The 11,683-nt window shown below is 37.1% G+C and overlaps 1 gene segment (V, D, J or C); it reads left to right on the top strand.

The window, feature by feature from the left end:
• The first annotated feature begins 3,671 nt into the window (after positions 1-3,671).
• Positions 3,672-4,370, top strand: LOC130458191 (immunoglobulin heavy variable 3-43-like). The segment is given in 2 exon segments: positions 3,672-3,774; positions 3,878-4,370. Coding segments are annotated over 2 exon segments (420 nt in total).
• Positions 4,371-11,683: the final 7,313 nt, after the last annotated feature.

The following is an 11,683-nucleotide window of genomic DNA, read 5'->3' as shown; positions in this document are numbered from 1 at the left end:
CAGGATATTTCAGTTCGGCCTTTGCAGCTGGCTAAGGGGCTGTGGGTTTTTCACAATGCAGGGAGTGTCTGGCCAGTGGTTAGGTTGATCTGGCCAGGTATTTCCTCCTGGCCCCCAGAGGGAGGTTGTTCTGACCTCCTTCAAGGGGAAGGTCGCCCTATAAGTTTTTTTTTTTTTTAAATAATCTAATTACTGTAGTAAAAGGTTTTCTCCTGGGCAGGGGAGAAGTCGAAAAAGAGGAGATAACTGATTACTAATTTGAGTCCAGTATCTCAAAAGTTCATGGAAATGAAAGTCTTCAGATAAATTAAGTTTTCTTGACAGGAACTATATATGTTTTAAACAGGAATCCTCAATGTTGGGATTTCATCAGTTTCAGAAATCTCCGCAGGTGTCTTGAAAATGGCACAGAGAAACAGCTCCTCCATCCTCTCTCTTCTGTGTCTCTGTACCCAAGACCCTTCTCCTCAGAAGAATTTCCCAGAAGTCCTTGATCAGTTGTGAACTGTCATTCCTACATTCCAATTTCCTCCAAAGATTTTTAATCCTACTCCTCATCATTACAAATGGGATGAACCGGGTCTAAAATCCAGGAGGGGGAGGGGATGAAATCCTCTCTACATAGGCACTTATGAGCTGTGTGATCTTGGGTAAGTCATTTTACTTCTGTTTGTCTCTGTTTATTCAGCTATAAAATAGGAATATTAATTGCAATTTCCTCACAGGCTTGTTGAAAGAATCAGTGATATGATATTCGTGAAAAGTGCTCAGGACAATGGCTGGCAAAACAATAAAGTTGGTGATATGTAAATATCCAATCCCTCATCCTTTCCCTCCTGTAGTAGAGGCATAGCCTCCTCTGCCCCCCTCACCTCCCCCCCTCCCCCAGCTTGGGCTGCAGTAGTCAAGGGCGTGGGTTGAACTTTGTAGGACCTGCCCAGCTGCATGTTCAAGGTTGGAATAGTCAGCCTAAAGGAGGTTTGATAACGACTGTGAGAAACTTGTTTTTCTGCCCTTTTTTGGAATCCTCTTGGTTCCTCCTGGTGCCTGGAAGGTAATGTCATGAATTCCTATGGATTTGCCTAATCATGGTTCCTGCTGGTGCTGGGCTGAAACGTCATACATTCCTGTGGTTTTTACCTTTATATGCTTTGTGTGAATCCAATAAACTTTGTCGCTATGCATTTTATATAGTGTCCATTCGTTACTCTTCACTTTCATTACCCCAAGTAAGGTCACACAGGGTTGGCCCCCCTGAGTTGCAGCCTTACACTCTCCCAGGAAAGCACAAGATTAGAAAAAGAATCTCTCCATTAGGGTAAGAACCTATGAAGGAATTGTGCAAATTCCCCTCACTGGATAAAATTTCTTGTGGGGCATAACAATGTCAATGAGAAAGATATGCTAAACAACTGGATTGGAGCTGTTACAGAAACAGTAAAGCCTGGGAAGTGGGTCCACTTTCAAATTAGATATTGGAGGTTCATAGCACACTGTATTGGTCACAGGACCCTATCATTCAGAATGAGGTCAATTATATACCTAAAACAAACTTTAACCCAATAAAAGAGAATTATTGAAGTGAATGTGATTTTTTTAAATTAAAAACTATTAACAAACAAAACTAAAATAAGAAGAAAAGATAAATTCTAGAAAAAATCTATAGAAATGATCACCAAATTGAAGATTGGTTCTTTAAAAAGACTAAAAACAATAGCAGAAAATAAAATAAACCAAACAGAAAAAGTAAAATTGCAAACAAGCAAGAAGAAATTAAAGGAATTAATCAGAACACATCATGGACCATTAAATATTCATAAAAGCAAGTAGTTCATTGTTTTGGGGGAAAATATGTACTGTTAAGGTCCTGGATTTCACCCACCACCAAGGAAGACCCCAGACAATGCAATCATGCAAGGAAAGAGGCCGTTTATTATGGAACTGATACGCACATCAGTGGGAACCTCTGCCATCAGAGTTCTGAGCTGCTTCTGACAGGCTGGGCTTTAAATACTTTTCAGCATGTATGGCCCCCCTTCCAGCCCCTTACATACCATTCTTTGAGTTTTGTCGGCATGTATAGTTCTTATCTGCTTCCTACTATTCTTGGGACTTTGACAATTTTATGTTATTGGGGTCTTCTTGGCCTTTATCTGGTACCCACTGCAGCTGGGGTTTGGCATGTTTATGGTTCTTATGTTATTGGGGTTTCTTGGACTTTATCTGGTACCCCTTGCAGCTGGGGTTTGGCATATTTATGGTTCTGACTAATTTCCAAGGCTAGCCAGCTTGTTAAGGCCTTCCTGTACTTTCAAGGCTGGTCATTTTGGCCTCCCTCAGTACATAAATGACTATGTACTGAGTATATAAAAACAAAAGTAGTTCTGGGAGAGAGAACACTAGTGTCTAGAGGGAAATAGATCAGAGGTGATGAAAAGTGCTTTATATTTTATTACTTTCTTTAAGAGTGACTGAATACAATGTTAGGTACTATCAGTTAACTGTGATAGTTAGAAAAGTCTATGTGAGACACTGAGAGGGAACTAAGAGAACTATTTTATTGAGGAGACTTTGAGAGTTAATTATAGAAAGAGTTTATGAGAGACCAGAACACCAGTGGTTCTTAATCTGATGCCCATAAGCTTTTTGTTTGTTTGAAATTAATGATTATATTTCAATATCATTGACTTCCTTTGTAATTCCTTGTATTTTGTATTATGAAAATAATACATAATTTTGAGAAAAATCTATAGACTCCAGAACACCACAAGGACATGTGGTTACTCTATTTCAATGAAAAGGGATTCCAGGATATAAACAATTTATAATTGAATCTAATTAATTGTAAATTTTCACTATAATTTCACATCTGACTACACTGACTTCCTTGCTGTTTCATGCCCATGACACTCCATCTTCTGTGGTTCCTCTGTCTTTGAACTGGTCATCTCCATACCTGCAATGTCCTTCCTAACATTCATCTCTTAGTTTTCCCTGGCTACTTTTACATCTCAGTTTAAATATCAATTAAAATATCAACTTTTATTGAAGGCCTTTTGTCGTTGCCTGGGTCTAAAACTTCTGAAATTAGTCCTCATCATCTCTTCATGTATGTCCTATATATCTGGTTATTTACCTACTATCTTTCCATTAGAATGTGGAGCCTTTGAGGGCAAGGTGTGCTCTCATCTTTTTTTTTTCCTGTATCATCAGCATTTTCCACCAGTGTTTGCTTAATAAATTGATTTTACAATGATTTATACTATTTTCCATGGAGTTGAATTAAAGAAAATACTTCACAAGAAGCATGACTCATGTTCTGAGATGACTACACCACTTCCAAACACATTAAAAATTCATTTCAGAGGTGGCCAAGAACACAGAAGGCACTAATGAGGATACTCTTGGTACTGAGACTGTATCAGATGAAGTGATAGAGCATAGTCACTGAGACCTCACAATGATACTTGGATTCTCAGTGTCACCACAACCTTCCTCAAGGCTATAGAACCAACTCTGGGGGTTTCATGCTTCTGTAGTTCAGGAAAGGGAATCATCACAGTGGAAGGCAGCTGCTCTTCCTCCCATTAAATAGAGGAAGACATGCAAATGGGGCTCCTCCCTCTGGGCATGAACCAAGCACAAAACCTGTGTCTGCTGCTCTGGGAGAGGAGCTTCTCTTTGTGTGGCCTTTCCCAACTGAGGACTGACACTGTAGAGCCTAAGTCATGGGATTTGGACTCAATGGCATTTTCATTCTGATGATTTTGCAAGGTAGATTTCATTTCTTAAACTTTTTTTTTTTTTTGCAGGTGGAAAGAGTCTTTGAAGTGGTAGCTCTGTGTGACTATTGTCTCTAATGACTCTTTGCTTGCAGGAGTCCATTGTGATATTCAGCTGGTAGAGTCTGGGGGAGATGTGAGACAGCCTGGAGGATCCTTGAAAATCTCCTGCAAAGCTTCTGGATTCACCTTCAGTGACTATAGCATGAATTGGGTCCGCCAGGCTCCAGGGAAAGGACTGGAGTGGGTCTCATACATTAGTTATGATGGCAGTAGCACAGGCTATGCAGACTCTGTGAAAGGCCGATTCACCATCTCCAGGGACAATGGCAACAGCCTGCTGCACCTGCAGATGAATTCCCTGAAAACTGAGGACACAGCCATGTATTACTGTGCAAGAGACACAGTGAGGGAGAGGAGTGAGAGAGCAGACAAAAACCACCTCTCAGAGAGTTCTGGTGGAGAATGACAGAGAGGGAACTCCAGAACTCTGAGCACAAGGAGCCCAGTTACAACAACAGGTAAAGAGTGAGGCTGATAATTTTATTTTCAAGGTCTGTGATTGTCTCCCAAATCCCTATGAATATTCCTCTGTCTCTTTTTTATTTATTTATTCATTCATTCATTCATGCATTCATTTATTTATTTATGTATTCATTTATTTATTTATTTGTTTATTTATTCATTCATTCATTCATTTATTTATTCATTCATTCATTTATTTATTTGTTTGTTTGTTTATTCATTCATTCATTCATTCATTTATTTATTTATTTATCTATTTATTTATTTGTTTGTTTACTTATTTTTAAACCTTCACCTCAGAATAGTACAAGGAATACAAGAATACAATACAAGAATAGTACAGGAATATGTCTAGGAATCAGTACTGTGTATGATGAGGCTTATGTGACTTGCCCAGAGTCACACAGCTGGGAAGTGTATGAGATCAAATTTGAACCCAGGACCTCCCAAGTCTATACCTGTCTCTTAATCCCCTGAGCTATGCAGCTGCCCCTGCGCTCTCTCTCTCAATTCCTTTTTGTCTCTGCTGCTCTTTCCTATTTCTGATAAGCAGAGGTTCAGGGAGGAGATGTATTCTTTTTTATATCTATTTTCTAACATTTTATATTTGGTAAATTTCAAACATTATTACTTGGTTTCAAAAATCATTTTCTATTCCTCCTTCCCCTCCGTCCACCACTCCCATAGCCGGCCATGCAATTCCACTGGGTATTACATGTCTTTGATCAGAACCCATTTCCATATTGTTGGTGTTGGTACTAGGATATTCAATTAGAGTCCTTATCCCCAATCATATCCCCCTCAACCCATGTAATCAAGCAGTTGTTTTTCTTTGGTGTTTTTACTCTCATAGTGTTTCCTCTGGATGTGGATAGTGGTTTTCTCATAGATTCCTCCAAGTTGTTCAGGGTCACTGCATTGCCACCAATGGAGAAGTCCATTACATTTGATTGTACCACAGTGAATCAGTCTCTGTGTACAATATTTTCCTGATTCTTCCCCTCTCACTTTGCATCAATTCCTGGAGGTTGTTCAAGTCCCCATGGAATTCCCCCATTTTATTATTCCTTTGAGCAAAATAGTATTTCATCACCAACATATACCCTTGTTCAGCCATTCCCCAATTGAAGGGCTTCCCATCACTTTCCAATTTTTGGCCACCACATAGACTGCAGGTATAAATATTTTTTTACATATTGTTTTTCCTTATTATCTCTTTGGGGTACAGACCCAGCAGCGCTATGGCTGGATCAAGGGGCAGACTGTCTTTATTGCCCTTTGGGCATGGTTCCAAATTGCCTTCCAGAATGGTTGAATCAATTCACAACTCCACCAGCAATGAATTAATGTCCTGACTTTGCCACATCCCCTCCAGCATTCATTACTACCCTTTGCTGTCATGTTAGCCAATCTCCTAGGTGTGAGGAGACACCTCAGAGGTGTTTTGATTTTCATCTCTCTGATTATAAGATATTTCGAACACTTTTTCATGTGCTTATTAATACTTTTGATTTCTTTAACTCAAAATTGCCTATTCATGTCCTTTGTCCATTTATCAAATGGAGAATGGCTTGATTTTTTGTACAATTGGTTTAGCTCTTTATAAATCTGAGTAATTAGACATCTGTCAGAGGTTTTTGAAATGAAGATTAGTTCCCAATTTGTTTCTTCTCTTCTAATTTTGGATGCATTAGTTTTATTTGCACAGAAACTTTTTAATTTGATGTAGTCAAAATTATTGATTTTACATTTTGTGATTTTTTTCTAGCACTTTCTTGGTTTTAAAGTCTTTCCTTTCCCAAAGATCTGATGAGTATACTATTCAGTGTTCACCTAATTTGCTTATAGTTTCCTTCATTATATTCAGGTCATTCACCCAGTCTGAGTTTATCTTGGTTTAGGGTGTGAGGTGTTGATCTAAACCTAATTTCTCCCATACTGTCTTCCAATTTCCCAGCAGTTTTTTTTTTTTTATCAAATAGTGGGTTTTGGTCCAAAAAACTGGGATCTTTGGGCTTATCATAGACTGTCTTGCTGTGGTCATTTACCCCAAGTCTATTCCACTGATCCACCTTTCCGTCTCTTAGGCAGTACCAAATTGTTTTGATGACCACTGCTTTATAGTATATTTTGAGATATGGGACTGCAAGTCCTCCTTCCTTTGCATTTTTTTTTCATGATTTCCCTGGATATTCTTGATCTTTTGTTGTTCCAAATGAACATTGTTATATTTTTTTTTCTAATTCAGTAAAAAAGATTTTTTGGTAGTTCAATGGGCATGGCACAAAATAAGTAAATTAATTTGGGTAGGATTGTCACTTTTATTATGTTAGCTCTTCCCACCCATGAGCAATCAATGTTTTTCCAATTGTTTAGATCTAGTTTTAATTGTGTGGAGACTATTTTGCAGTTGTGTTCATATAGTTCCTCTGTTTGTCTTGGCAGATAGATTCCTAAGTATTTTATATTGTCTAGGGATTTTAAATGGAATTCTTCTTTCTAATTCTTGCTGCTGAGATGTGTTGGAGATATATAAAAATGCTGATGATTAATGCAGATTCATTTTGTATCCTGCAACTTTGCTAATATTGTTGATTGTTTCAACTAGTTTTTTGGTTTATTCGCTAGGATTCTTTAAGTAGACCATCAAGCCTTGGGCAAAGAGTGAAAGCTTGGTCTCTTCATTGAAAATTTTAATACCCTGGATTTCTTTTTCTTCTCTAATTGCTACTGTTGGTGTTTCTGTGTGTGTGTGTGTGTGTGTGTGTGTGTGTGTGTGTGTGTGTGTTTCTTCACATGTTTATTTATTTATTTTACTTTTTAAACATTATATTATTTGGTTATTTACAAACATTATTCATTGGAAACAATGATCATTATCTTTTCCTCCCCCCGAACCACTCCCACCACTTCTCCCATAGCCGGCGCACAATTCCACTGGGTTTCACATGTGTTCTTGGTTAGAACCCATTTCCATGTTGTTGGTATTTGCACTAGAGTGTTCATTTAGAGTCTCTCCTCAGGCATTTCCTCTCAGCACCTGTAGTCAAGCAGTTGCTTTTCATAGGTGATTTTACTCCCACAGTTTATCCTCTGCTTGTGGATAGTGTTTTTTAGATCCCTGCAGATTGTTCAGAGACATTGCATTGACACTAATAGAGAAGTCCATTACCTTCGATTGTACCACAGTGTATCAATCTCTGTGTACAATGCTTTCCTGGTTTTGCTCCATTCACTCTGCATCACTTCCTGGAGGTTGTTCCAGTCTCCGTGGAATTCCTCCACTTTATTATTCCTTTGAACACAATAGTATTCCATCACCAACATATACCACAATTTGTTCAGCCATTCCCCAATTGAAGGACATCCCCTTATTTTCCAATTTTTGGCCACCATAAAGAGCACAGTTATGAATATTCTTGTACAAGACATTTTCCTTATTATCTCTTTGGGGTACAAACCCAGCAGTGCTATGGCTGGATCAAATGGCAGACAGTCTTTTATCACCCTTTGGGCATAGTTCCAAATTGCCCTCCAGAATGGATGGATCAATTCACAACTCCACCAGCAATGACTTAATATCCCTACTTTGCCACATCCCCTCCAACATTCATTACTTTCCATAGCTGTCATGTTAACCAATCTGCTAAGGTGTGAGGTGATATCTCAGAGTTGTTTTGATTTGCATCTCTCTGATTATAAGAGATGTAGAGCACTTTTTCATGTGCTTATTAATAGTCTTGATTTCTTTGGCTGAGAACTGCCTGTTCATGTCCCTTTCCCATTTATCAGTTGGAGAACGGCTTGATTTTTTCTACAATTGATTTAGCTCTTTGTAAATTTGAGTAATTAAACCTTTGTCAAAGGTTTTTATGAAGATTTCTTCCCAATTTGTTGCTTTCCTTCTGATTTTAGTTATATTGGTTTTGTTTGTACAAAATCTTTTTAATTTGATGTAGTTGGAATTATTTATTTTACATTTTGTGACTCTATGTTTTGCTTGGTTTTAAAGTCTTTCCCTTCTCAAAGGTCTGACATGTATACTATTCTGTGTTTACCCAATTTACTTACGGTTTCCTTCTTTATGTTTAAGTCATTCACCCATTTTGAATTTATCTTGGTGTAGGGTGTGAGGTTTTGATCTAAACCTAATCTCTCCCACAGTGTCTTCCAGTTTTCCTAGCAGTTTTTATCGAATAGTGGATTTTTATCCCAAAAGCTGGGTTCACTGGGTTTGTTTTATACTGTCCTGCTGAGGTCACTTGCCCCCAGTCTATTCCACTAATCCTCCTTTCTGTCTCTTAGCCAGTACCAAATTGTTTTGATGACTGCTTCTTTGTAATAAAGTTTGAGATTTGGGACTACAAGGTCCCCTTCCTTTTTTTTCTTCATTATTTCCCTGGATATCCTGGATCTTTTGTTATTCCAAATGAACTTTGTTATGGTTTTTTCTAAATCAGTAAAGAAATTTTTTGGAAGTTCTATGGGTATGGCACTAAATAGATAAGTTTGGGCAGGATGGTCATTTTTACTATATTGGCTCATCCTACCCATGAGCAGTTAATGGTTTTCCAATTGCTTAAGTCTAGTTTTAGTTGTGTGGCGAGTGTTTTGTAGTTGTGTTCATATAGTTCCTGTGTTTGTCCTGGGAGATAGATTCCTAAGTATTTTATTTTGTCTAAGGTAATTTTGAATGAGATTTCTCTTTCTAGCTCTTGCTGCGGAGCTGTGTTGGAGATATATAGAAAAGCTGATGACTTGTGTGGGTTTATTTTGTATCCTGCAACTTTGCTAAAGTTGTTGATTATTTCAATTAGCTTTTTGGTTGAATCTCTAGGATTCTTTAAGTAGACCATCATGTCATCTGCAAAGAGTGATTGGTTAGTCTCCTCCTTGCCTATTTTGATACCTTCAATTTTTTTTTCTTCTCTAATTGCTACTGCTAGTGTATTAAGTACAATGTCAAATAGTAGAGGTGATAGTGGGCATGTTTGTTTCACTCCTAATCTTATTGGGAATGCATTTAGTTTATCCCCCTTGCAGATGATATTGGCTAATGGTTTTAGATATATACTGTTTATTATTTTTAGGAAAGACCCTCCTATTCCTATGCTTTCTAGTGTTTTCAATAGGAATGGATGTTGTATTTTATCAAAGGCTTTTTCTGCGTCTATTGAAATAATCATGTGATTTTTGTTGGTTTGCTTGTTGATATGGTCGATTATGTGAATGGTTTTCCTACTATTGCACCATCCTTGCATTCCTGGTATGAATCCTACCTGATCGTAGTGGATAACCCTTGTGATGACTTGCTGGAGTCTTTTTGCTAATATCCTATTTAAGATTTTTGCATCTATATTCATTAGGGAAATTGGCCTATAATTTTTCCTGGTTTTGGAATCAGTACCATATTTGTGTCATAAAAGGAGTTTGGTAGAATTCCCTCTTTGCTTATTATGTCAAATAGTTTGTATAGTATTGGGATTAACTGTTCCCTGAAAGTTTAATAGAATTCACTTGTGAATCCGTCGGGCCCTGGGGATATTTTCTTAGGGAGTTCTTTCATGGCCTGTTGGATTTCATTTTCTGATGTTAGTCTAGTCTATTTCTGTTAGTCTAGGCAGTTTGTATTTTTGTAGATATTCATCCATACTGCCTAGATTGCTGTATTTATTGCCATATAATTGGGCAAAGTAATTTTTAATGATTGCCTTGATTTCCTCTTCATTGGAGGGGATCCCCTTTTCATCTTTGATGCTGTTAATTTGATTTTCTTCTTTCCTTTTTTTAATTAGATTGACCAGTACTTTGTCTATTTTGTTTGTTTTTTCAAAGTACCAGCTTCTGGTCTTATTTATTAAATCAATAGTTCTATCACTTTCGATTTTTATTAATTTTTCCCTTAATTTTAAGGATTTCTAGTTTGGTTTTCTGATGGGGGTTTTTAATTTGATCGCTTTTGAGTCTTTTTATTTGCATTTCCAATTGATTGATTTCTGCTCTCCCTAGTTTGTTAATATATGCACTCATGGATATGAATTTACCTCTGATTACTGCTTTGGCTGCATCCCAAAGTTGTGAAAGGATGTCTCACCATTGTCATTTTCCTTGATGAAATTATTAATTGTTTCTGTGATTTCTTCTCTAACTAAGCGATTTTGGAGTATAATATTGTTTAATTTCGAATTACTTTTTGATTTGGTTTTCCATGTACTGTTACTGATCATTATTTTTATTGCCTTGTGATCTGAAAAGGCTGCATTTATTATTTCTGCTTTTCTGCATTTGTATGCCATGTTTCTGTGACCTAGTGTATGGTCAATCTTTGTGAATGTGCCATGTGGTGCTGAGAAGGTATATTCCTTTTTGTCCCTATTTATTTTTCTCCATATGTCTATTAACTCTAATTTTTCTAAGATTCCATTCACTTCTTTTACCTCTTTCTTATTTATTTTTTGATTTGATTTATCTAAATTTGATAATGGTTGATTCAAGTCTCCCACTAATAAGGTTTTACTGTCTATTTCTTCCTTCAATTCTCCTAGTTTCTCCATTAGAAATTTGGGTGCTATATTATTTGGTGCATACATGTTGATTAGTGATATTTCCTCATTATATAAAGTCCCTTTTAACAAAATATATTTACCTTCCCTATCCCTTTTGATCAGGTCTATTTTTGCTTTGGCTTTATCAGATATCATGATTGCAACTCCTGCCTTCTTTCTGTCAGGTGAGGCCCAGAAGGTCTTACTCCATCCTTTAATTCTGACCTTGTGGGTGTCTACCCGCCTCATGTGTGTTTCTTGAAGATAACATATGGTAGGGTTTTGGATTCTAACGCATTCTGCGATTCGTCTAAGTTTTATGGGTGAGTTCATCCCATTCGTATTCAAAGATATGATTGTGACTTGTGAATTCTCTGGAATTTTGATATCCTTCCCTAATTCTAACCTTACTTCTTAATGTATTCCTTATAGAAGAGAGTTTGAATAAATGAAAAGATAACAATTTTCTTCTTTTCCCTTTCCATCATATTTACCTTTTCAGGTATTTCATGCTCTTTGTTTTTTTATATTGAACTTTCCAAAGAGCTCTGCTCTTTTCTTTACAAAAACTTGGAAATCTATTTTATTGAATGCCCATACTTTTCCTTGGAAGTATACAGTCAGTTTTGCTGGATAGCTGATTCTTGTTTGAAGACCCAGCACTCTTTCCTTCTGAAAATCATGTTCCATGCCTTATGATCATTCGGAGTGGAACTTGCAAGGTCTTGTGTGACCCTGATTGGCATTCCTTTATATTTAAATTGTCTTTTTCTGGCTTCTTGTAAGATTTTTTCTTTTGCTTGAAAGCTTTGGAATTTGGCAATTACATTC

Source organism: Monodelphis domestica, chromosome 1 (assembly GCF_027887165.1).
Source record: "Monodelphis domestica isolate mMonDom1 chromosome 1, mMonDom1.pri, whole genome shotgun sequence".
Classification (NCBI taxonomy): domain Eukaryota; kingdom Metazoa; phylum Chordata; class Mammalia; order Didelphimorphia; family Didelphidae; genus Monodelphis; species Monodelphis domestica.
Note: the sequence above shows the minus strand (reverse complement) of the source record. Positions and strands in the feature narration are given on the sequence as shown.